The 27,177-nt window shown below is 35.3% G+C and overlaps 2 protein-coding genes across 3 annotated transcripts in view; one reads left to right on the top strand and one right to left on the bottom strand.

Moving 5' to 3' along the window:
- The window catches only part of LOC107752309 (semaphorin-7A-like), an 11,945-nt gene extending 2,539 nt beyond the window's left edge, over window positions 1-9,406 (top strand). For both annotated transcript variants that reach the window (XM_016568255.1, XM_016568254.1), the window contains exons 5-14: window positions 1,505-1,598; window positions 1,714-1,824; window positions 3,291-3,433; window positions 3,975-4,153; window positions 6,058-6,166; window positions 7,206-7,401; window positions 7,852-7,967; window positions 8,058-8,203; window positions 8,338-8,393; window positions 8,494-9,406. In XM_016568255.1, coding sequence (XP_016423741.1) covers window positions 1,505-1,598; window positions 1,714-1,824; window positions 3,291-3,433; window positions 3,975-4,153; window positions 6,058-6,166; window positions 7,206-7,401; window positions 7,852-7,967; window positions 8,058-8,203; window positions 8,338-8,393; window positions 8,494-8,876 — 1,533 coding nt within the window. In that variant the 3' untranslated portion in view covers window positions 8,877-9,406. The remainder of the gene's footprint in view (window positions 1-1,504; window positions 1,599-1,713; window positions 1,825-3,290; window positions 3,434-3,974; window positions 4,154-6,057; window positions 6,167-7,205; window positions 7,402-7,851; window positions 7,968-8,057; window positions 8,204-8,337; window positions 8,394-8,493) is intronic.
- Window positions 9,407-19,071: 9,665 nt separating this feature from the next.
- On the bottom strand, window positions 19,072-24,971 carry LOC107752310 (dihydrolipoyl dehydrogenase, mitochondrial). Its single transcript, XM_016568256.1, has 14 exons — window positions 24,835-24,971; window positions 23,646-23,721; window positions 23,424-23,503; window positions 23,276-23,344; window positions 23,117-23,186; window positions 22,820-22,920; window positions 22,571-22,711; window positions 21,231-21,332; window positions 20,877-21,067; window positions 20,624-20,794; window positions 20,357-20,546; window positions 20,115-20,252; window positions 19,943-20,032; window positions 19,072-19,326 (listed from the first exon to the last, which is right to left on the bottom strand). The coding sequence occupies exons 1-14, from the start codon at window positions 24,871-24,873 to the stop codon at window positions 19,261-19,263; spliced, it is 1,524 nt and encodes a 507-aa protein (XP_016423742.1). The 5' UTR covers window positions 24,874-24,971; the 3' UTR covers window positions 19,072-19,260.
- Window positions 24,972-27,177: the final 2,206 nt, after the last annotated feature.

Raw genomic sequence — 27,177 nt, 5'->3', positions numbered from 1 at the left:
CCTAGGTGTATATGGTGAATAAAGGCCTTCTGAAGCGAAGCAATGCGTTTGTGTAAGAAAAATATCCATATTTACAACTTTATAAATCTTAATCTCTAGCTTCCGCTAACTGTCGTACTCGTGTTCACGAGAGAGTGGTGTTCCAGCGGATGACGTAGCACGTAGGCAAACACAGTGATGAACGCGGAAGCGCAGAGGAGAGAGCAAAACAAAACATTTTAAAGATACAAGGATTTTTAAAGAAAAATGTTGGAGGCTTTCGATATAAGCCAAGAGGACACTGGTTTTCCTTTGCTGTAAACCAGTGATTCTCAACCCTGGTCCTGGGCGCCCCCCAACACTGCACATTTTGTGTGTCTCCCTAACACACCTGATTCAACTCATTAGCTCATTAGAAGAAACTCCAGGACCTGAAATGGGTGTGTCAGACAAGGGAGACATACAAAATGAGCAGTGTTGGGGGGCGCCCAGGACCAGGGTTGAGAAACACTGCTGTAAACAAATCTTGTTTCTCGCGAGACTAGCATATTTTCACCAGAGCTTACGCTACGTCTACGTCCTACGTCATCCCACTGGACGCCACTCTCTCGTGAACGCGCGTACGACAGTTAGCGGAAGCTACCATCCACTCCCATTATAAAGCATGGACTAGCCTGGAAATGATTTAATATAACTCCGATTGTATTCGTCTGAAAGAATATACACCTAGGGTGACTTGAGGGTGAGTAAATCATGGGGTAATTTTCATTTTTGGGTGAACTATCCTTTTAAGTTTACAAACATTTCCTTTACCTAAAACACCAAAAAAAAAAAGTGATTTTCAAACTACAGGTAAAACCTGGGTAAAACCTGAGAAAAATCTAAACAAAATTCTTAAAAATGAGTATTTTCTCAAAACAAACACAGAAAACAGTTTTAATACATGCTTAGACTATTTGTAATCATGTTTAGGACCTCGCATTTGTCGACTTTACAAGTTGCATTTTTGCAGATGTGTAGTCTCAGATTGTAAATTTTAGTGTAAGTTTAGAATAAAATTTAGTGAAAGCTGTGATGAGTAATAATTTATGTGTGACTGTTTACATTTGTGCACACAGATATGTGAATGAGAACCAGTGTCTTACTAGTTGATGCTGGATGGCAAGCTGATTTTACTTATAATTATTCTCAGGATTGAATTTTGTTAATTGACAGTTTGACTTTCAGTTATATCAAAACTCTTGATATGAGGAATAGACTTTTTGCTAGTAAAAATGTCATTTTTACTATGGCATCTCCAACAGTAAAAATGGGATTTTTTTTATATAAACAATTACATAATTACTCACAAATATACAAATTCTTGATATCAAAAATTTAATTCCAACTAGTCAAAAATGTGATTCTTGATGTCTGTAATTACATTTTCAATTGTGGATATCTATAATTCATATCTTGCAAGTGAATAAATGTTAAAATGGCTTGCCATATCTCTGTTCTCTATAATAATGTCTCTTTCCCAAAGTTTCCCAGAGAAAGCAATCATTCCACAGAGGTTGTGGACGGCACAGGAATCTCACCTTATACATGTTCACAAAACTCCTTGTCGCTGGTGGCAGGTATGTGGGAGCACAAGCAGCTTGATGTTTTGATCTGCTCAGACTTTGTGAATGAGCTGGAGGATTTTGGTTGCTTATTTAGTGTAACACCTAGGCTTTCTTTGGTTATAAACAGATGGAGATCTCTATGTGGCAGCTCCTCTGTACAGTGATGGAACCCTGCTGCAGTTTCGCAGAAAAGCTGGACAACGAAACAGCGTATGGATGTATGATCAATGGGTCTCAGGTTGGTTGAATTACACAATTTTCACTAAAATTAGTAGAAGAATTCTTATTTTATGTATAAATAGTTTTTTTTCTAATTGAGAACATCTCCAAATATCCCCAAAGAAAGCTTAGATCAGACTTAAAGGGATAATTCACCCAAAAATTTAAATTTGGTCATTATTACGTTGTTCCAAACCTGTATGAGTTTCTTTCTTCTGCTGAATATAAGAGAAGATATTTTGAAAAATGTTGGTAACCAAATAGTTGCTAGTCCCCATTGACTTCCATAGTATGGAAAAAATATCATCGAAGTCAGTGGCTACCAGAATACCAACATTGTTTGGATACCAACATTCTTCAAAATAATTCAAAATTTTGTGTTCATCAGAAGATAGAAATTAAGAATTCACTTCCAGAATAAAAAAAATCCTGATAATTTACTCACCTCCATGTCATTCCAAGATGTTCATTTCTTTCTTTTTTCAGTCGCAAAGAAATTAAGGCTTTTGAGGAAAACATTCCAGGATATTTGTCCATATAATGGACTTCAATGGGAGCCAACGGGTTGAAGGTCCAAATTGCTGTTTCAATGCAGCTTCAAAGGGCTCGACACGATCCCAGCCGAGGAATAAGGGTCTTATCTAGCGAAACGATCGGTCATTTTCTAAAAAAGAATAAAAATTTCTATGCTTTTTAACCACAAATGCTCGTCTTGCACTAGCTCGACTGCACGCATTACGTAATCACGTTGGAAAGGTCACGCGCGACGTACTGTAGGTGGAAGCAGCGTTTACAAAGCGAACGTGCAATGAAAGTCAAACGGCCTTTACAAAAAAAGGTAAAACAATGATGTCAGTCGATTTTGAAGTTGGAGGAGAAAATTAGATTTTTCGCCCTACCCTATCTTTCTGAACCGGAGTGCACAGACGAAGAGCTAACCGCGCTTGACCTTTCCAACGTGATTACATAATGCATGAATTTGCATTTGAAATCCATTATATGGAGAAAAATCCTGGAATGTTTTCCTCAAAAACCTTAATTTCTTTGCGACTATCGAAAGAAAGACATGAACATCTTGGATGACATGGGGGTGAGTAAATTATCAGGAAATTCTTATTCTGGAAGTGAACTAATCCTTTAATACAGGTTCGGAATAACTTAATGATGACCAAATTTTGGGGTGAATTATCCCTTTAAGTAACTTGTAGATATAACTTTGCTTAACTGGCATCTTATAATGCTCTAATTAGTAAATTAAATTTAGTATGGATTTTAGTGAATGTAAAGAATGTTTGTGCACAGTGTGGGCTGAGCAAGAGAAATGTCATCAGTTGCTGACCTTGCCTCTGCTGACTACTTTCCCAAGCTGCAGCTATCAAAATACAGCCTTAGTCATGTGTTTCTCTCTTAAATCAGGTTTCTCATTTCAAAATGAAAGGTGAGGTTCACTGATATGAGTAACAGTATCAGTTATTCCCCCCCCAGAACCCACTTTTATTTCCAGTTTTCTGGCCAAGGACAAGAATGACCCCTTGAATGAGAAGATATATGTCTTATTTCGTGAGAAAAACTCAGACACGAGTCCAGAAGCGGATCCTTGGATATCTAGAGTGGCCAGAGTGTGTAAGGTATGTTTCTCACTTACATATGAAAAATGTGGCGGTCCTTTGTGAGGCTTCCTACACGAACCCACCTAGTCTGAGAGAACCATTGTTGTGGAAAAATGACCTTTGACATCAATTTGATCATCCTACACATCATTCAAGGAGGATGAATGATTTTATCTTATAAAGTCATCTAATTGTCATGGATTAGTTACCATAAATAATTCAGGAGGTGGAAATTTGAGGACTTTGAAGAGCTCACGTAGATGTTCAAATTCAACACTTCCAAGCCTTCCTGGCATCCAAGAAGTTATTGCACTTCTGTTAGCAGTTTTAGCAAGGACAACACCACTGTTATCATCAAAGTTAGGTGAAAGCATCTACAGCAGAACACAAGACTGCAGGACAGAGATCAGATTCTGGAAACAAAAGCATGAGCCACAGAAGTTGTGTTCTTGATATGAAGTGCAGTGAACTGAAGAAACCTTCCAGGGCTTATGAATGAAAACATCAGTCTGCTGACAGCAGAACATTGTCCACCTTTAAAAACATCAATCTCTCATAGGTCGATGAGGGCGGTCCCAAGCAGTTACTCCAGAACATCTGGACCTCCTTTCTGAAGGCACGACTTGTGTGCGGGATTCCTAGAGAGTCGCTGTACTTTAACCGCCTGCAGGACGTTTTCATTCAGCATGCTGACGACTTGAGGGATTCACGAGTGTATGCGCTCTTCTCCAGCAGCTGGTAAACACTGTTTATTATTATTATTATTATTATTATACTAACATTTCTGAACGCTACTCAATTTTCAAGCTACATCCACCAAACTCAGCCCAGATCTTCAGACTGTTCTTAGAGCCCGTCCACACGGAGACGTGTTTAGCTGTATACGTAAAAATTTAGTATCGTATCGGCGTTTCGTGCAGATGGATCCGGCGTTTTGGGAGCCTGAAACCGCTATTTTTTGAAACCGGTTCCCAGAGTGGATAAATCTGAAAACGACACCCTTGCGTTTTCATGTGTACAGCCAATCTGTATTCTTTTTAAACGATGATGTCATCACCCCACGTCTCAAACCTAGTCAGACACCGCTACGTCACGTAACAGCAACAACAACTAAATAATGGTGGACTACATGCTTGTGTTCGTGCTGCAGAAGCTACTGAGCCTATTAGCTTTACTAAAGCAAAATCTTCTGCAAAATCGTCTTCTTGTTGTTGTGTTGGGTTTGTGTACAGCGCACAACGTTTATGCGCTTGCTCATAGTCTTCTTCTCCATTTTTAGTGTATCTCTGTGGCAGAATTACAGCGCCACACACTGGTCTGGCATGTATACTACATCATTTTGAGTCGGTTTCAGTGGTTTCGTGTGTACGCAAATATTTCTTGAGATGACACCGTGTTTACGGAATTTTTTTTAGAACGAGGAAAAAAAAGATTGGATAGGGAAAGCTCTGGCTTCGTGTGGATCTCTATCTATCTATCTATCTATCCATCTATAGCCAAGCCTAGCAACTAGCCTAAGACATGCTATTAATGTACTAATTAATGCTAACAACATGCTAATCATGCTAACAGTGTGTTAAAACATTCTAACAATGTGTTAAATCATGGTAAAAACATGCTAGCAGTGCGCTAAATCATGCTAACAATGTGCTAAGGCATGCTAATAGCACATTAAAACATGCTAGCAACATGTTAAAACAGTAACAAAATGTGAAGTAATGTTAAAACATCCTGGCAATGTGTTAGATAATGCTAGAAACATGCTAGCAACATGTTAAAAATGCTAGCAATGTGTTAAATAATGCTAGCAGCATGTTAAAAATGCTAGCAATGTGTTAAATCATGCAAGCAACATGTTAAATCATAGTAACAAAATGTGAAATAATGTTAAAACATGCTGCCAATGTGCTTGATCATGCTAGAAACATGCAAGCAACATGTTATCAACATGTTAATAATGCTATACACATGGTAACAACATGGTAATCATGCTAGAAACATGATTAGCAACATGCTAATCGTCCTAAAACATGCTAACAACATGCTAGATCATGTTAGCAAGTAGCAGCATGCTAAAACATATTAGCAATGTGCTAGCAACATGGTAATCATGTTAGAAACATGCTAGCAACACACTTACCACATGCTAATCATGCTAGCAACATGTTAATCATGTTAAAACTTTTTTGATGGCTTCCATTGTCCTCATTTGTAAGTCGCTTTGGATAAAAGCGTCTGGTAAATGTAAAACAAGCTAAATCATGTTAACAACATGCTAAAACGTGTTAAAACATGATAAAACATGATAATTATGCTAGAAACATGATAATCATGCTAAAACATGTTAACAGCATGCTAATCATGTTAAGTCATGCTAGTAACATGTTAAATCATGTTAGAAATGTGTAAAATCATGCTAGCAACATGCTAGCAACATTTATCTAATCTATCAATCCAAACTTTCAAACTTAAAGCTTTTACAAAGGCTTCAAACTTTCAGGCTAAGTGTTCACAAACTTTATTCATCTAGTTACTTGTTTTTGCAATTCATTTGGTGCCACTGATAGCTCAGAAATTAAATACATTCCCTCACCTTATTTGTATATGTGCGTCAACAACTTGCTTCTTTTATGTTGCCATAGGAACTCTACTGCTGTGTGCATTTATTCGTTGGCAGAGCTTGATTTTGTTTTTGAGCATTCCACCTTCAAAGGTTATTCTGAGGCCATCCCCACCCCAAGACCAGGAACGGTGAGCAACAACATAAACTCCCAGAATAATCTGAATAAACATAAAATATTTAGGTTTTTTGGTAGTTCCACAGTTCTGTTTGTTTGGCCTCTTTTGGTTTTATACTACACTTCACTACAATACTTACTCATTGTCCACTATCGTTGAAGAATCTGTACAGACGTTTTCTCAGTTTCCTAGTATTCACAAACACCACAAACTTTTTTCCCCCTAGTTTCCTAGTATTAACAAACACCACAAAGACTTTTCCATAAGCATGACTGTATTCCTATTGTTTCCAATTTGTTTTGTTGTTTCCAGAAGTGCTGAGTAGCTCCACTGGTACTGTGGTACCATTTTTAAAATAACTATGTTCTGAGTCAAACTGGGGTCTGGGGTCTGTTGTAAAGTTCAGAGAAAAACTTAATTCTGAAAATAATTAAAATTAATTAATTAATTCTTAATTAAAATAAATAAATTATAAAAAAATTTAAAATAATTATTTTATTAATATAAATAAAACTTGAATGAGGATAATGGCTAAATAAGTAAATAATAATTAGAATTAATATATGTGTAAATATGTTAGCATTTACCAAATTTGACGTTGTCGCACTGGGATCATCCAATCCCAATCCAAATTTTTTAAATAAAAAAACAACATCTGATTAACATCTGATTAAAGTGAAGCCTTTTCAATTCAAAATTACATTCAATACACATTTTTTCAAGCTTTATTTTTCTATATTGTTTATGCCCAACTCTAAAGAGAAAGGAAAAAATGAAATCGCATCATATGACCCCTTTAATCATTTTACTCTTGACCCAAAGGTGAATTGTTCAGGCGTATTATTATAGCCATTGTTGGTGAACCAAAGCTATCGTTTCCTCGCAATAGCTATTTTAAATCTCCTCTTATACTTGAGGAAATGAGCAGTCATTTTTGCCATGGCCTTTGTAACAATGGGATGGTTGCAACCTCACTTGTGCTGTGTTGTAACTTGTGACCTCAATGCTGACTGAAATGATATTATAACAGATATAACTCCATCTTTTCCAGTGTGTCAAACAAAGCAATTCCATTCCAGTTTCTACCCTTCAAATCATTAAAGACCATCCAGAGATGAAGGACTGGATTCATCCCATTCAAAAAGACACACCTTTCTTCATAAGTAATAAGAACTTCACCAAGATAGCTGTTGACCGAGTCCAAGCTTCGGATGACAGCATACACAGTGTGCTGCTGCTTGCAACAGGTATACTCGCATATGGTGTATTGGTTCAAGATGTCTACATATTGATGTGTGCTCTGTGACTTCCTTCATACCAGAGACAATAACACTACTTCTGAAAAAAGAAACCCTTCCCTTGTTACCGGTTTTTGTTCTGTTTTCTTTTCTCACTGAAGTCTGCTTATAACAAATCTTCCCACATCGTGACGTACATATGTGGGGGCGTGTTAGAACGAGCCGTTTTAGGTAGGCGTGCTGACATTGTAAATAGTTACAGAAAAGAACTCGTTCAAAATATCAGACATGTTGGATGGAATCATAGTCTGAAGCTTAAAAATCATTGCCCATCATACACCATGTGAGTTAATATGTTTTCCATTATATGCACTTAGTATTGTACTGCAAAAGCTTTCATTAGTTCTTTCAGACCACATACAGTCTTACTCAGCCATTTGGTATCTTGGTTCTTCTTAGACAATGGAGTGATCCTTAAGATCCTGGAGGACGGCTCCAAAGCATTCATCATCTCTGAAACGCATCTGTGCAATGGTTCAGCACCTGTACATTCAATGAAACTTGACTCTGAGAAGGTAATCAAGCAGCCTTGTGAATCATTGAACACTTTGACTCTTCCATTCAGTTTCTGTTGCACATTCACCCACTGTTGATTTTGCCTGCAGAGGAAGCTCTTTGTAGGATATCCGGGTCAGATTTCAGTGTTAGACCTGCAGAGATGTCAAGACTACAATGCTTCCTGTGAAGAATGTGTCCTTTCCCGGGATCCATACTGCGCTTGGACTGAACAAGGCTGCACATCACGAACTAAGTAGGCTTTTATATGTTTTAGTTCAGGAATATTATATTAGTTTTACTGATGTTGGCTTTAAAATGCTGTCTTTTTTGGGTATTGTACACCCTAGCATTGTTTTTAATATTTTTTCTGTTTGGACTGTGTTTCAGAGGAGGAATACAAAACATTGCTGATGGACTCACTAAAGTATGTCACCAAAAATCAGGTATAAGATTAATTTAATTGTTTTGTGTATAATTTTTTGCTCAATTTTTAAGACAAACCCGTCTTCCTAACACATCTATCTTTAACGAATGTCTTTTAAGAGGGAAGATTCACAAGAGATGTGCAACAAGCATTGACAGCTCCATTAGGGATTGAACTCTCTGTGCCCACTGGCGTCCCCTTCTACCTCTCTTGTCCTGTCGATTCCAATCATGCCACTTACAAATGGGAACATGATCAAAAGAGCATCCCAGGCCAGCAGACCCAATCAGAATGTCTCCTCCTCATTCCAGCCATGACGACTGACATACATGGCAATTACAAATGTACATCCCATGAACTCGATTACACCAAAACTGTGAGGGAATACAACCTCTTGATTGGCCAAGTTAGGTCTGCTTCTAATGATGCTTTCAAGCTCAGAGCACAGGACTGGTTAATGGCTGCATTTGTCACTAGTGCCTTCTATCTGCACTCGCTTTAAGGTCAAGGTAGTTATATAAATGTCAGTGCTTCCGTCTTCAAGCGCTTCTGATGACCTGTAAGCTGATTAAAACCATCAGTCACATGTTGCCAGGCGCCAGTAGTTGGTCTTATCAAGTGAAGTTTATAGGGAAGTAAACACTGAAGTAAAAGAAAGCATCCATCCTAGCAGATAACTCGCATGCTTGCCATCTGTTGAGTGGCTGTTGAATGTATACAATGCAGTCCAAAGTCTGAGACCACAATGAAAATTTGGGCTTTCAACTTTGGAAACTAGAAATACTCATCTTAGGGAACTGGAAATTTTAGGACTTCGAATTTTCATGAAGTAAAATGAAGAAGCAATATTTCAGTTGCACTATTTCTAGGTCATAAGACACTTTTTAAAACATTCACCAGTATCGTTACATAATATAATACACCAGTAGATAGCAACAAGTTACTATTTTCATGAGTGATTCGTTGAATCAGCCATTCAACCAATTTGTTAAAAAATGCTAATTCTTTCAGGAACAGAACAATGACTGTCTTTATGAGTGAGTCATTGAATTATTCACTCAACTGATTAATTCAAAAACGCTAATTTGAAACATTCAAAAACGTTCTTTATTGAGGAATGAAACGCCAATACTCTGTGTTCCTCAGAGACGCACAGCAATTTTGCTGTGGCTTCGTTTGGAACCTTTTTCATTAGTGGAGCAAAAACGCATTCACTTGTTTATTGGGCTGTTAAAAGCAATTTCACACTCGCAGACGTGCTATTAATATTATTATTATTATATTAATATTAGAGGGGCTGTGATTTAAACAACAGCTCTCTTGCTCACTTTTACATTCCACTGTATGAATAGAAAGCACTTTATATTGCTCCGATTTGTGTACTAAATTCCTTAGTGTAATTTAACTGGTTCAGCATTTCGTTCAAGAACTGTAGCTTGTGTGTACAGTCACTAACAGTATGTGATATAATCAGGGCCACACCAGACATGAGTGATGGTGTGTGTGTTTACTGGAAAACGGCAACTTCCTCTCATTAGTGTAGCCTAATTTGGGAGATTGTGTCTGTTTATTAAAGATTATGTATGGCACTCTTGTTTGCACTTGCTTACTTTCGTAATTAAGTTCTTCTCTGTCATTTGTCTCGTTTCAAGCAATTGTTCCCCAAACTGTATAGTGCTAGTGGTCCAAGAGTTTGCTTTTATAAAGAGAAACAGAAATATTTGGCTGTTATCAAATCCATATAGTTGTTCAGAAAGTCTGTGAAATTGTGGGTTGTAATAAGGGTTCAGGAATTCTGGGTGTGGTGAACAAAAACAAGGTCACTATTGGGCTTCAGTGCTTTTGGCTGCTGTATATAGTTGAATGAAAATGGGCTGTGTGTTCTTTAAACACAGCGTTAAAAGAGGTGAAACATTTTCTAGATGTGGGATTCCAAAATAAATATGCAATGGATCAATTACAGCTGTCAAATTATGCAGCAAATATATATTCTAAAAGAATTATCTTATTTTAAAATTGTATATACGTATGTAGGGAACAAGATTACGCACCTTATATTTTTAATTCATTACAACTATAAATTGAGTAATAAAGTAAGTTTGGATGCTGTTGTGTTTGTAGGGAATGAAAAAGGAGTGCATTAGGCTGTAGACTTATGAAAATGAAGGGAATTTTTATATTTTTTGACATGTTCACTCAAATGTGTTGCTGTAGAAATGTAGTTTTATGCAAAACCATATATTTGTCTTGCAGACATTTAATATTGGCTTTATTGTTTTCTATGCCATTGATAGCATTAAGGTATTGCTTGTAATGTTCTCTTTAATTTTTTATTTAATGTCATAACACATTAATTATTGAGAGGGACTCAGAATTGACAACATGACAAAAGTGTCACAGCTGTGGACCGGCTACTTGATTCCAGTGCATTTCACGTCAATATTAAATTAAATTTAATTATTTATCATATTATACAAGGGACACTTTGTTCCTTTATTCTTGTAATTTGATGCATATTAGTTATATTTTATGATTAATATTTTTGTGCACTCTCTGAATCATGTTCACCTACATCTAAATACCTCCCAGTATGTGACTTTTAAGCTTTTAGACACTCTGTTATGTTGTACTTTATATTTATTTTTATGCATTACTTATGTATTTCCTTTAAATATGCCCATTAAGCAAAAACTAATAAAGTATAATTTTTTAGCACTTGAAATCTCTGTTATTCTTATGCACAATCACACCTAAGCACACTTGGAAGACACCTAACTTTAATGGTTCACTCAGAATAAATACAGATAACAATACAAATAGTCATAGATTTGCTAAAAACAAAAACAAACAAAAAACTTCATTTATGGACTTCACCAATAATTCCATCAGTAAATGTTCTGAAAGGCACAGGGAGTTCTCGTTATAAAATCCAGGAGATTGTAATTTGATGCATATTAGTTATATTTTATGATTAATATTTTTGTGCACTCTCTGAATCATGTTCACCTACATCTAAATACCTCCCAGTATGTGACTTTTAAGCTTTTAGACACTCTGTTATGTTGTACTTTATATTTATTTTTATGCATTACTTATGTATTTCCTTTAAATATGCCCATTAAGCAAAAACTAATAAAGTATAATTTTTTAGCACTTGAAATCTCTGTTATTCTTATGCACAATCACACCTAAGCACACTTGGAAGACACCTAACTTTAATGGTTCACTCAGAATAAATACAGATAACAATACAAATAGTCATAGATTTGCTAAAAACAAAAACAAACAAAAAACTTCTTTTATGGACTTCACCAATAATTCCATCAGTAAATGTTCTGAAAGGCACAGGGAGTTCTCGTTATAAAATCCAGGAAGGGGAATATTTTCATTATCTCAAGCCGATCTCAATGCTCCAGGTTTATAAACATCTGGTCTCTTGCTGCTTTTGAAGCACCTTTGATATCTGGAGCAAGACTGAGCCAGTCTTTGAAGTCCTGCGGAACACCTGTTGTCCATTAGCTAAAAATGTGAATATTTTTATTAGAGAAAATAATATAATATATATGAATATATTAAAATAATATATATTAGAGAAAAAAACATGTTATAATTATTAATAAATAATTAATAAAATAATAATAATAATAATTACTATTAGTATCGTTTTTATTAATAATATGCATTAATATTACATACTAATTGACGATTAGGTTAGTAATTACAAATTGACGATTCAACCAATGGCGTGAGTTGTGGGCGGGGCTACGGACTCATTAGTAACAGAGCCGTCTTTCTATGGCTTTGATTAGTAAAAGTGTTTTGGGGAAAAAAAAGTTTATCATTGCAGTTCCGTTCGGTGGTGCCGAAATTAGCAGGTGAGCTGTTACTTGCTATTAAGACAGTTATGTTACTCTTTTATTCGGTAGTGATAATTGTATTGTTTAATTAAGTTTAGACATAAGTTCCTGAAAACGACGACCCTACCAAATCTTTGCATTTTGCATGACTCATTGCGCCTTGTGTTTACATGCTGCTTCGAGTTTCCACAGAAAACATAAAATCCCACACAATACTCTTGTGGTTGTTTTCAACTACATAAAATGTCCTTAAATGTCACACGAAGTGACTGTTATTGTCAGTACTCCACCCTGAACACACAAAGACTGTAAAAAAACATAATACATTAACGGTTTCCCCCAGACAAAATGAGGCCCTCTGGAAAATATATTATCATTGTTTGTGGCCGTGACTCGTTTTATGTGACTTGAAAAAGGGGATTTCATATGACATTTTTATTTAGCATGTTTAGACAGTGGTGTCACTATGTTTTTTGGTGTCAACTCTAGTGTGTAATTAAGTTTAAGCATTTTGTTCCAGATATTATTCATTACCACAGTGTTTTGGTAAATATATAATATTATATAGGATTTAGGATTGAACTTCTACACGTTTAACAGCTATGTTCAAAACTTGAACGGACAGACAGACAGTTACAAATGGTCATGCACATGGAAAACATTAAAATTAACCTGTTTAATGTGACTGAAAAACCATTGACATCACAAGCTACTTTAGTCCAATGTTTAACATAAGTTAGGGAACTGAAACTGGTTGAGAATAAAGCACAAAGCGAAATAGAGTTGCTAATAACAGCTGAACTAAAATTAACACTGACCATAAACTTAACAGGAGGTCACACATTTCTCTCACTCTACGTTTACCGTCAATCCATCTGTAATTAGCTAATTGGATTGAGCTTCTTTGGTGTGTAATCTTCAAGGGTTAATGCCTTCCCATCTTCTGAAAGTAGTGTGTGAGCTTTACAGCTCTCAGAAACCATCAAATAGCCTTTACATAGATGAAGACTTTTACAGTATAACATATAATGCTTCACTTTACATTGATGTTTGCCCATGAATATTTTTTTAGCAATGAAATCAGATCACAGATCATTATGTGGGCTACATGGAGACAATCAATAAGTAGATAGATCACTTCCTGAAAGCCTTTTATATTTAGCTTTATGTGGACGCTTGAAATGGAACAGCTATATCATGCAGCATCAGTGGGATGGAAAAACTTACATTTCATTTTCCAATCGTTTGTGCATTTCAGTGCCTATAGAATAATAGGCTATTTGTTCTTGCAGGGAGCAGGTACACTCCCCAGCAATCATTTATAATCACAGAAACATGTATTTTCCAAAGTAAATACAAAAATATGCATGTTTAGAAGAATATAAATGAATGTGTTTTAGGTGTTTTACAGCTGTTTTTCCCCCTGGTGTTTTACCCATATTTTGAATCTGTAACTTAACAGATGTCCTAGCAGAATATGCATGACAGACATTTAATTGTTGTCTGCGTAGGTTAATAGTGGCACATATTTTATTTATTAATTTTAGTTTGAGCTTAATAGCTATAAGCTGCTTAGATGTGATTTTGAATCAAACCTATTTTTTGTTGTGATAGTCTCAGTCCAAGTTACCCAGTCTAATTTAATGATACTTTGATGAATTTAATGAAAAAATTGTTGTTGTTGTTGTTAATATTATTCATAATTTTTTTATAATTAATATGATCAACTTGAATTATAAAAATGATGAAAATAAATATATTACTGTTGTAAATTACAATTGCACTATACTATAAAAATAAATTAATATGTGATAATTTTTTACAAGTTACAATATGATATTTTTGTCTTAAATTCTTCACTTTCAAACGTTTAAACATTCAAACCCTCGACCTTTCAACAGTTTAAATGATCAAGCTTTTATTTTGACAGAGTCCTGATGAAATTCTGTAATCTTCTCTCCAAAAATGTTGGAAGTTATGTGAGTGTATAAATAAAGGAAACCTATAGCACACATTAAATGCACATGCAGAGATGGAGTTCACTGCATTTACTGTGAACCGAGACGCTCTGAGATGCTGAAAGCACCAGATCATCAGCTGTACACGTATGTGCTAAACACAGTGTCACACTTCACTCTGAAACATGCAGTGCAACAAAATATACATTTAATTAATTAAATTGCAGCCTTTGATTTGATAAATGTGCTAAGCTATATTGTGCAATTGTTCATTTTATATTTAATATAATTAATTATTAGCTTTTTATCAGCTTATGAGCCCCTGCAGAAAGCTGATCTAAACTGAGAAAACTAAAATAAGTTATGAACTCAGGGTAATGTAAAAGCAACGAAACAGGAAGGATGGGCGCTAAAATGTCAAACGAAGTGTTGACAGTTACACTTCATCTGTTAAACAGTGTCTTGCAGCAATAATACCAGCAATAACAACCATCTCCCTACTGACCTTTGCTGAGAAATACAATTAGAAGCCAGGCTACTGAGTGCCTGTCAGCTATGAACGGGAGAAGAGTGAAATGTGAAATACTTGCATATCTAAATGTCTGTGTTGTGAGCTATAGACTTCAGTTTGTATTTTTCAACTCCTGCACTAATATTAATGGAATAGTTCACTTAAAAATGAATATTAGCTGAAAATGCACTCTCCCTCAGGCCATCCAAGATGTAGATGAGTTTGTTTCTTCATAGGAACAGATTTGGAGAAATTGAGCATTATATCACTTGCTCACCAACGGATCCTCTGCAGTGAATGGGTGCCGTCAGAATGAGAGTCCAAACAGCTGATAAAAACATCAAAATAATCCACATGTTTCAATAATCCACGTTTCACTGGAGAAAGCAACAAGAGAACGGATATTTTAGCAATGGGTTAAAGTTAAAATGTCTTAAAGGGTTAGTTCACCCAAAAATGAAAATTCTGTCATTAATTACTCACTTTCATGTTCCAAACCTGTAAGACCTTCATTCATCTTCGGAACATAAATTAAGATATTTTTGATGAAATCCGAGAGCTTTCTGACCCTGCATAGAACAGCAACGCAACTACCACATTCAAGGCCCAAAAAAGTAGTGAGGACATCATTAAAATAGTCCATGTGACATCAGTGGTTCAACCTTAATGTTATGAAGCTACGAGAATACTTTCTGTGCGCAAAGAAAACAAAAATAATGACTTTATTCAACAATTTCATCTCTTCAGTTTCAGTCTTCTTGAATGTGGTAGTTCTGTTACGGTCAATGCAGGGTCAGAAAGCTCTCATTTCATCAAAAATATCTTAATCTTTTCATTTTTGGGTGAACTATCTCTTTAATCATGGATTTGTTTATTGCAAACACAAATGGACTGGAGTCATGTGCATTACTTGTGGATTATTGTGATGTTTTTATCAGTTGTTTGGATAAAAAAAAAAACAGCTGATAAAAACATTCTCATTCTGACGGCACCCATTCACTGCAGAGGATCCATTGGTGAGCAAGTGATATAATGCTACATTTCTCCAAATCTGTTACAATGAAGAAATAAACTCATTTACATCTTGAAATTTACATTCAATCTTGTAAATTTTCAGCAGATTTTCATTTTTGGGTGAACTATTCCTTTAAGGATAACTTCCATTTCTAACCCAATCTGTTTATTTTTTTAGACCATGAAAGGAAGACAGAGACTGGTCTTCAGGAAGAACAGGTACAGCAGGCTATACATCCGAAGGCCTCCCATCCTTCCTGCTTTCGTTCACAGCAGCTTCCACATTCTAAAACATGAAGGTCTCAGTGGGCATGGTTCAGTAAGTGCATCCAAACTGATCGAAGCCGTTAGTGATAACTTTTGGGGCCTGTTCTTCATTACTTTATTATAAAGTATCTGAAGTAGACACATACTCATTGTCCCCAGAATGTATTTGGAAACTTAAAACACAAATTTAAAATTCCATTAGGTTGGGAAAATGTCGAACCCATAAGCATTTATTTTTAGGAAATATTGCACAAGCACAATTCATGCAAAACATTTTAACAAGTTTGTTAGGTTTAAAAATCATTCAAGAATAAACTGTTAAAAAAGAAGACAAATGTTTTGGGCACTATCTGGTTATCAGACCAATAATGTTGTAATAATAATTACAATAATAACAGGAATGTGTTCAACATGTGATAGACCATATTTGGTTACTGTAATAAGGGAAATGAGGAAGGAGTGAATTCATTCGGACCATGTGACGTCACAGTGCTTTATCACCACCATGTTTGTGTCCGAGTCACAGCTGCACGACCTATTTCAGTCACAGCAGCCACAACTACCAGAGGAAGATCAACGAAACACTCCCGGAAGGTTCCCATCAAGGTTACAATATGCTTGGGATACGTTGTGCTGTTAGCTGTATAAGATTGGCAGAATAAATTGTTGGCTTCAGTCAGAAGGGATCACTGGCAGCTAGGGTTGCCAACTTCAGAAAAGGAAAATAAGGGACAATTGTGATTCTTTATAGGAGAATAATGGACAGAATAAAGGACACTAAAATATTTGTACTGTACACGATAGTGTATGGCATTTCTGCATTTTATATAAAAACTAGTATATATATAAAAAAAACAAAAAGTATATATAAAAGGTTCTCAAAAATAATCACATTTGTTTTGTTTAACCCATTTATGTACAGTTATTCTAAAAATAATTTTAATGTTATACAAAAAAAAAAAAAAGTCACACACTTTACACACAAACCATATGCCTGAGTAAATTGTACCATTGTGAACTGTGACTGCCTGCACAAGTGTAGTAATTTAGGAGGTGGATATACTGAAATTACTTAGCCTACATAGTACATACATATATATGGCATAAAATTTGAAAGCATAACAACTGAAAGTCTGAAACATCAGTCAGTAAAGCATTTTTTAAAAGAATTTGAACTAAAATGTTCTTGCAGCCATATAACCTATGAATGAATGGAAATGCATATTTTTAATTAATGAGAACTATGTGGGCTGCTTGAATTTGAGCTTCAATGAGATACACCAGAAGTGAAAGATGTCTTCCCTCAGGTAGACTGCATGTTTTCTTTGGCTTGCTGGATGTTTGGCTGATGATCATCACGTTGTTTGCATTCACCTCATCTAATTTGCCGAAATCAAAACGCGGTCGGTAAAGCGCCAACGTTAGTCCCGCACTGTGAAGCGGGAGAGGGTTCTTCAAGCCTTCCTCGAGCGGCTATGTTCTCAAATAAAACAATGCTGTCCAAAAAGAATGATTAATTATCAATTGTGTTAATGTTAGCTAAATTAACATTAAATTGTGTAGTAAGCTAGCTAAAGTTATCTTGTTACACTATCATTGACTCAAAAGTGCTTTGAGCTAATTAAATTTTTTTTTTTTTAATTTTACATTATTATTTTTTTATTTACAAGTAATCAGCACCTTACATTAGTATGGCCCAACTGTTACACCTGCTCTACCCATGTTGGGGTCCTAAAAATACAATCACGTCCAAAGCTCAGTGTGGGAAATGGTAGTAAACGGTAATTTATTATTTGAATATATTATTATTTATTAAATCTCAGATGTGCTGTGTTCGTTGTCATATCGGACACAAAAATGTCGGCGAGCATAGCGGAAGTGACGTCTTCGGTACCCATGTATAACAGATGAGAGTACTAGAGTGTGTGTGCACTGTGCAGGAGACATTGACCTCTGGTGGCCTGAAAGAAGGAACTGCAGTTGAGTTTAGGAATTTATTCTAGGCTAAATGATGATCACAACCATGTTCATATTATTAGCATATTGTTCCATCAAATCCTGTCTTATCCTATGCTCTTGTCTTAATAATAATAATAAGTAAACTATATACAATTATTTGCTGACACAATGCAAACAAGGCTGATGCAAATGTTTAAATGCAAACAAGGGAAAGCAAATATTTTACTTTTTTGATGGGAACTCTGCAAAATAAAAGTAAATGCAGGATTACTGTAAACCCTAAAAATACATTACATTGTTTACTTCCCTATAAAAAAAAGAAATTACTTCTGCAGTTAATGATCTTCAAAGTTCAGTTCTTCACACATTCTCTGTTTAAATAGTAATAAACAATCTTAACTATGAGGATAGTGAAATTCTATTTCTATTTTTATTGCAGTTTTTGATTGATAATACATTAATATATGATTTTTTTAAAAACATTATAATAGACATTATTTATTATAGTCTTGAAGGATTATGTGATATTTTTCATCCTGATCTAACCCGACTGATATTAAAGTTGGTTGGCAAATTAGAAACTTAAAATTAATTTGCAGTTACGTTTTTAGTATTTTTAGCTAGACTGAAAAATTTATGTCTGATTAATAATACGGACACCAAACTGCATCATCCCTCAATTTGTACTAACAATTTTGCCATAGACTCTCACTGTAAGTGAATTTTTGTTTTACCTTCATAAAACTGATGGACGAGTCAAATTTATTTTCTGTGCTAAACTGACAACATGCCACAAATTCTTTTGATAGATATATTGAACCTGGAGCATTCCTTCAACTACCCACCACAAACTGCATTAAATAATCTTTTCAAAACCTCACACATCTTACACTGTATGCAAAGCATATCTCCCTTAATGAAAGCAAGAATTAACACTGCATAATGATGTTCCTCTTTGTTCATCTCCTATGTATTTCAGTACAGCCAAAGTCAATTTTTCCCACCGTCAAAATTATTGCTTTGGTGTTCAGGAGACTATTTATGACCACCAGTATGAAATGTGTTACATATAACCCAACGGTGAACAACACTGATTTATAAAATCCAAATCATATTCTCAGTCAAGCGAAGTTCAACATAAGAGCCAAACTCCTTTATTAGGACATTTAAATAACAGACTAAGTGTTTTACGGGGTTATTCTGGATGTATGCATGAAGGGTACATCTGAAAGCTCAGAGATTGAAGAAATCCAGATTTGTTTGGAAAAAAAAAAACTGTAGCAGATACTGTATTTATATACAAGTGTATGTGAAAAAAATCTAGAAGTTGATAGCTTTTCCAAACGAAGCAGCAAGGTTAGCTTCTCTGAAGGCCTCTGATACAGTCTGGGGAAAGAGGAAGTTTGATAAACATCGTTTAAAAAAATAAAATAAAATAAAAAAAGTGTGTATATATATATATATAAACAATGTTGAAAATATTAAATACATATTTTTATCATTAATAAAAATAATGATAATACATATTTTAAAATTAAAATTGTAAAAAAAAAAAAACCTTAAAAAAAAAATGGGCTAGATTAGTGAGCTCATTATTCAGAATGTCTATTAGTAATAGTAACTTAAAGAAAATAAAGTAGACTACATTCAGAGACACTGAGTGGGCAAAAGAAAAAGGTTGGTTAACACATGGAAAAAAGAATAAAGCTACAATTAATAATAATAATATTTTTTCTGCATTGCTTTGCATTAAAGTATGTCTAAATACACATGTAATAATAATAATAATAATACATATTTTAATGAACATTTTTGCATGAATTATTCTACAAAAGGAAAATTGACTAACACATTTGAAAAATATATATAAACAATGTTGTAATTATTTAATTATTATTAATGCTGATATTTTATTTATTTATTATTATATTATTATTTATTAATTAAATATTTGACAATTTTAAAAAGTTATTTAAAAATAAACTATATTCAGGACACTTACGGGGTGGGCGTGACACACTCTTGCAACATCCTCACATGATGCTCCATATTCCATAGCTAATGCAGCCTCATTAATCATCTCACCTGCCCCCTGTAAAATGAAAATTGAATATGAATTATGTAATTAAAAATGACCTCCTATAGAGGAAAAGCAAAAGCAGACAGATCATTACCGATCCCAGAATGTGCGCTCCCAGCATCCTGTCTGTGTCCTTGTGGCTGAGGATCTTTACCAGTCCATCTGTGTCAGCATTCGTCTTAGCTCTGCTGTTGGCTGCGAAGGGAAATTTGCCTATCTTGTACGGCACACCCTGGAAAATAGGCAATTATTTGTGATGTATGTTAGAAGAAAATGTTTGATATGACATGCAACTTAAATAGAAAGGTGTGCTAAAATAAAAAGGAGTCTACTCACTTCCTCTTTAAGCTGTTCCTCAGTCTTGCCGACCCAGGCGACTTCAGGGTGTGTGTATATAACGGAGGGCACACAGTTGTAGTCGATATGGACGGCTCCTCCTGCCATTCCCTCGACACAAATGATACCTTCATCTTCTGCTTTATGGGCCAACATGGGTCCAGCTACAACATCTCCGATGGCATAGATACTATAAGAGATTTGCAAAGCATATTAGGACTTGTCTGTCGCAACGTATACAAGAAAACTCACTTCAAATCTCCATACTTGGGCACTTTGGTCTGGAAACGGCCACTGACAGGGATTCTCCCACGGTTATCCAGTTCGATACCGACAGCCTCAAGGCCAAGGTTACTGGTGAAGGGACGGCGGCCAATGCACACCAGCAGAACGTCACAGGTGAGCGTTTCGTTCTTGCCACCAGCTGCAGCTTCCACACTAACCAGCGGAAACAACAAAATGGGCAAAAGCACTAAATGAATTAGTTCCCAAACAGCAGCTGGAGAAACGCCACACTCACGCCACATCGATCTTGCCGTCAGGTCTCCTGGTGGCGCCCATGACCTTGGTGCTCAGTTTGAACTTCAACCCCTGCTTCTGGAGAATTCGCTGGAAGTTCTTGGAGATCTCCATGTCGATGCCCATTCCGCCAACGTGGCCGAGGAACTCCACTGCTGTAACTTTGGCACCCAGCCTCTGCCACACGGACCCCTGGGAACAAACAAAATGGATTTCCATAATCAAACCCAATTCAGAAACATCATCAGCCTTTAAAGTTACAAACATGCAGTTTCATTACCAAAATTAACTATTTAGATTAGTGTTATGATGAATAGAGACTGAAACACCTGAAATCATCCAGTCACTCACTCACCAACTCTACGCCAATGACTCCAGCTCCAATCACGATGAGCTCCTCTGGAACCTTCTTGAGGGACAAAGCGCCGGTGGAGGAGACAATGGTGTCTTCATCAATCTATCAAAAGGGGACCATAATTATACAAGACAGCAGACCAAGCAAGGAAACGGTTGAACATAAATAATCTTTTGCGTGACTAATCTAAATAAAAACCTGAAATCGCAATATAGCTTAGTGCGATTATCAAATCACAAAGAATGCAGTTTAATTAATGAGAAGAAGCGCTTATAAACCGGCTTGGAAGGGCTCCCTGTGGTGTTCCAAAAAAATAAAAGCTCAATGGTTTAACCTTTGAAAATTAAGAAATAAAATGAATGATATTACAGCTGTACTATAAAATAAAATATTTGTTTTTTCTTAAATACCCATTTTTTTGTACAGTGAAATATTAAAATTGTAATATTTCTTATTTTGTATAATATTTTTTATTTAGCAATAATAATTTTTCTTCTCAGAAGAGAAAAAAGCAATAAGATTTTTTTTGTCCCCCAAATCGTGCAGCCCTAACTTACAGTACAAAAAATATATATACAGAGAAAAATCAATATTAATTATTAAACTAATTAACAATTTGCTATTTTACCAAATATTTCTGTGTGCTATGTATTTTATCCTTATTACAGTTCTGTGCAGTTAGTTTAGCAAGCTGCTAACTGACAAACTCTACTGATATCACATGTGATTTGAGGTTTCCGTGGGTGGGTTCCATATCGATCAGGTTGCTCACTTAAGCTCAAAGTACACTTCAATGGTCCGCACACTGTCGGCGTGAAACAGTTTTTGTCAAAAGAAGTGGACGTCCGCGCTAGGGGTGTGCGATATTGACAAAAAATTATATCTCGATATTTTACACGCACTAGTCTAGACTTCACGTAATATATGCATGCGCTCTGTAGGGATGTTTTGAATGGTTTTTGCAAAATACTCGATAATGTCAAATCGCACATCGTTAAAACAACAATTACGATATTATCGCAGACGATATATAATCGCACACCCCTAGTCCGCGCACACTGTTTGCGAGCCTTAAATAAGCAATTTTTGTGTCCCTGTGGATGGCCTGTGCACAACAGCGCAGACACAAAGTGAATGTTACGACAGAATTAGTCGACTAAGTGATACTGCACATGTGTCGAACTCCTCTATCTGTGCTCATGCGTGGCACAGTATATTTTAAAAGCTGTGCGGAAATGGCTATGCGCGAGATGAAGCAGAACACGGAAAAAGAAGTACACCTGGGCCTTTAGAAGGCAGCTGTCTATGTAGGCTTAGGTTCTTGTCTATCGCTGATGTACCTCAATGCCTGGGAAGGGGGTGACCTCTGATCCAGTAGCGATGAGGATGTTCTTGGTGTTTATGACTTGCTCTCCATCCTCAGTCTTTGCAGTTACTTGATTCTTGCCAGTTATCAGTCCAAAACCGTTGACGTGAGTTACCTAGGGATTGCAACATAATTTTGTATGGCTTGAAAAAGTGTATTGATCCACAACCACGTTAAAGGATAAACGGATAAAACAAATGGGAAAATGAATACTGAATCTCACTTTGTTCTGTTTAAATAAGTGTGCGATTCCTCCTGTCAGAGCTTTGACAGCCCCACTCTTCTGTGCCATCATCTTCTCCAGATTCAACGAGATCCCTTGAACTAATGCAGAATAAATCAATATAAATTAGATTTACTACCAGACTTAAAAAGACATGATTCAGATTTAATAAGACATGATACCCCAAATCCACTATCATTTATTACAGTTAAAATGGCCTCATTTGAATCTGTTGGCTTCTGCATATCCTTGAGGTACAGGTCACAATAAACATCGCATGTTTACACTTGAACTTACTTTCAATGCCTCTGCTTTCGAAATCATTCCCGTGTGCCAAGTGATACAGGTACGAGTTGTTCAGCAGAGCCTTAAATAAGCGTAAAAAAAAGAAGCTTATTCTATCAAGTTATGCATAAGTTAAAAGCTTTTTGGAAAGGCATTTTTAAATTCACAAACCTTTGACGGGATGCAGCCCACGTTCAAGCACGTCCCCCCGAGGGTTGCGTTCTTTTCCACGCATACTGTCTGTGAAAGAAGGTTGCATGTTACCAATGCAGTCAAAGAAAAGCTGATGGCATCTGTGATCGGGGTGTCAAAATGATACCTTAAAGCCAAGCTGAGCTGCTTTGATGGCGGCGACATATCCTCCCGGCCCAGAGCCCACAACTGTGACATCAGCATCAACTATGACAAGACAAATGATTATTTGAATATGGATTTACATAATAGTGCATTTCATATCATTTAACTTGTCTGTTTTTTAAATAAAGGTCATCATTGAATGTTTATGAATATGGCAGTACTGATATGACTAAAGTCATCTTACTTGGTGATTTATCAGCATATGTTCTCACAGACAAGACTGTGGCTCCATGCAGCTTGTTGGGGAGGTGCTGACCTCGCTGTATTGTACGATAGGAATAGAAACAACAAAATTGTATTTTATTATACAGATATTGCTTCTCTGTACTCTACTTTAATGCTTACAAATGACAAACAAAATATTTGAATACACTTTAAAATAAAATAAACATTCCAAAGGGAGAACGAGACAAAAATAGAAAAAATAAATGTCAGCATTTAAAGGGATAAAGGTCAAAAGAAAGTTAATCACAGGTATTAAACAGTTGCATAATTATGTTGCAATAAAGGCAGGCCTCAAATGTCTCCATATAAATATTAGATTAAAAAAAAAGAAAATTACAAATATTGCCTTGGCCACTAACTAAAATAAAATGAGTGTAAGTTGAAGTACTAAAATAACTAACACTGAAACAAAAATAAACCTAAATAGAAATATTTAAAAAATAATAAAAACGAAACAATTTTTCTTTGGTTTTTCACTTTAGTTTTGATTTGCATCCAATATTTCCAGTTTGCGGTTTGTTTTTGCACTATTACATATTTAGGAAGATACAGATAGCACATGCATGACCAGAAATGTTATTTTAAAATATGTTGTCACTAATTTTCCCAAAATAAATATTCCCTAAATGTGGCTCTCTCTCAAAAACTAGTGTTCTTTCTACCTAGACTGCACTTTTGGGCATCACTGGCATATTTTAGGTAGGCGCCCAACTAAGTATTGTATTTGAACAGGCTTATGATGTCTAAAAAGGCTAAATACTTGGTGTGTACCTGGATCAGAATGTGGCCTACATGGCAAGTTATCAAAAAGCTCCAAAGATTCAGTAAACGATACGCCCCTACAAGTTCAACCAGTGATCACTGAACAAATTCGAAGTTGTGTAAATATGCATTAGCACTATTAATAAATTATATATAATATACACACACACAAGTAAATTCGTGTGGCTAAGTATGTATTGTAAACTCTTGGTTAAACTGCTTCGTTCGTGTTTATGGGATGACAACTGTGCACGATGACATGCGAGTATGTTGGGCCTACGCAGTAACAACATTGCATTTCTGTGTACAATGTTCTCTTTTCATTCTAACGGAGTATGGATATACCATATAAGTATACTGTCCTGTTCCAAATAAACAGTCATTACCGTAGCGAGTGTGCGGTATAGATGGTTCCAAGTCTGCATTTTGACTGTACGCCCCTTCCGAGACCGCTTCACCTACAGCGTTCGCTGTGTCCAAGGACTCGGACATTTACGCATGCGCAGTACGGAAAGCGTCGCTGCCTGATGATGTCACTCATCCAGCTTGTGACTCGACCAGGAGAAACTTCACATCGTCAAAAACAGAAGTCAGAAACAGTTTTACACGCATTTTTTCCCTCCTATTTAATTTATACTAAAAAAATTTGGTCTTAAATTTCATCAGTTGTTTTCGAATATCTGATACAATAGTTTAGGGATTGTGATGCCAGTTGGGCAATACAATCAAAATCACGTACATGACACAATATGTCAGTTAGACTGTTTTCCATTGAATTAAAGATTTTTTTATGACTTTAATTTCTGTAAGGAACAACAGTAAAGACATCTCTGTTAGCTGAAAAAGATAATTGATGTAATAATTATATGACTGATTTTTTGTTTGTTGTAAGATGTAAGCGGTAGATCTATTATGCATGTACGGATGTATATATTTTGTATGTATATATGCATGTTTTCTCCTGTTAAAATTAACTGTTATTAGCTGTTAAACTGTTAACTGCATGTTAACTGTTTCCCCTGTTAAAAAATCAATAAAAAATAATTTATCATTGAAGTAAACTCTCTTCTCATATCTTACTTTGCTACATATTTTAAAAAGTGACTTATTGTATGAAATGTTTTAGCAATAATGTTGTTGTTGTTTTTAATGTTCATTGATTTTATACACAGCTTTGTATGTAAATTCTCGTTAATATTAATTAATTAAATTTTTAATTATTTTTTTTTAAATTATTTACTGAGGATTTTGTTCCCCCTGCCTCTTACACCCTGAAAATGCACAACATAAAGCATGCAAAAATTGTAAAACTGATTAATATAATATAATGTAATTAATATAAAGCTTTCGTGTACTTCTCCTTTACAATCTCCTGCCGTTAGAACGACTCATCCCATACAGTACGCAAGAAACAGTTCCCTCTAGCGGTTAAACAAAGCAACTGATACTCCGAAACATTTTTTTCCCGCAAGCAGTGGAATACTAATGGGATTTGGCTTATAAAGATGAATTTTAATGTGCGTGGGAATTAAAAGAACCATTCCATGCAAAAAATAAAAAAGGATCTTTGCTCATATTACATACAGTTTGTAAAACTCTCAAGCATTTCTTAAAGAACATTTTAGATTTGTCATATTTCAGCTGTTCATTTCTTGCTGGCTATTGTATTTAATTTCATGAATTAAATGTGTTTTCATTTTGAAATAAAGTAATATATAATATTTAGTTATGTAAATATAATGTAAATTACGTGCCGGTAACACAATTCACTAAACAGGTCCATACATCACGGTTGACTTCAGTTTCCATTTTCCATCAGTTTCAAGAGACATAATGAGATTGAAGAGGATTAGACCGGAAGTTCACTCAAACGGAGCAAAAAGAGAGATATTTTTATTGCTTTAGATAACAATATACAACATATACTTTGGAACCAGGGCCGTACACACAATAATAATAATAATAAAAAAGCAAAGCATACATTCACAGAGATACAAGACATTTGTATCATTCAAAGAGTTTGAAGATATTACACAGATGAACAGTCTTTATAGCTTTTCCATTATTACTAGAATAGTAGAACAGTACTTTTCAAATTCTTTGAGAAAAGAGGCTTTTTGTTAGAAAACTTACACTTATGAATGTGAAATTTGACTAATAAAATTAAATTAACAGATTAATTACAAAAAAAGGGTGTAAGTTATCATACTTTAGAAATCCAAAAATTACATTTTCAAAATGCAAAACAAAAGTAAAGAGTACCTTTTTCTTAATAAACAGATACATCATACCATAACTTTTTCACATGACTACAATGCCAGAAAATGTGGGGTACTGTTTCCAAATGCAAAGAGCAAAAAGAGCAGCTAACATCAATATCTTTCTTAAACTTACTAAGTAAATGTTTGACAGGGTAGAATTTGTGTATTATCTTAAAATAAATCTCTTTCACCTTGTTCGTAACAAAAAGCTTATGAGGTAATAACCAAACACTTACCCAATCAATTTCATTAAAGGGGTCATATGATGTTGCTAAAAATAACATTATTTTGTGTATTTGGTCTAATGAAATGTGTTTATGCGGTTTAAGGTTAAAAAAACACATTATTTTCCACATACTGTACATTGTTGTTTCTCCTCTATGCTCCGCCTTTCTGAAACGTGTCTATTTTTACAAAGCTCATCGGTCTGAAAAGCGAGGTGTACGCTGATTGGCCAGCTATCCAGTG

Source organism: Sinocyclocheilus rhinocerous, unplaced genomic scaffold (genome assembly GCF_001515625.1).
Source record: "Sinocyclocheilus rhinocerous isolate Xijiao unplaced genomic scaffold, SAMN03320098_v1.1 scaffold861, whole genome shotgun sequence".
NCBI lineage: Eukaryota > Metazoa > Chordata > Actinopteri > Cypriniformes > Cyprinidae > Sinocyclocheilus > Sinocyclocheilus rhinocerous.
Note: the sequence above shows the minus strand (reverse complement) of the source record. Positions and strands in the feature narration are given on the sequence as shown.

What these genes read in the sequence shown, in the direction of transcription:
- LOC107752310 (XM_016568256.1), bottom strand. Translation starts at nt 24,873, where the DNA reads ATGCAGACTTGGAACCATCTATACCGCACACTCGCTACG. An exon ending in GAGTCATTGGCGTAGAGTTG is followed by an intron (nt 21,068 to 21,230) that starts GTGAGTGAGTGA and finishes GTTTGTTCCCAG; the next exon opens with GGGTCCGTGTGGCAGAGGCT. An exon ending in GAGCGCACATTCTGGGATCG is followed by an intron (nt 20,033 to 20,114) that starts GTAATGATCTGT and finishes TTCATTTTACAG; the next exon opens with GGGGCAGGTGAGATGATTAA.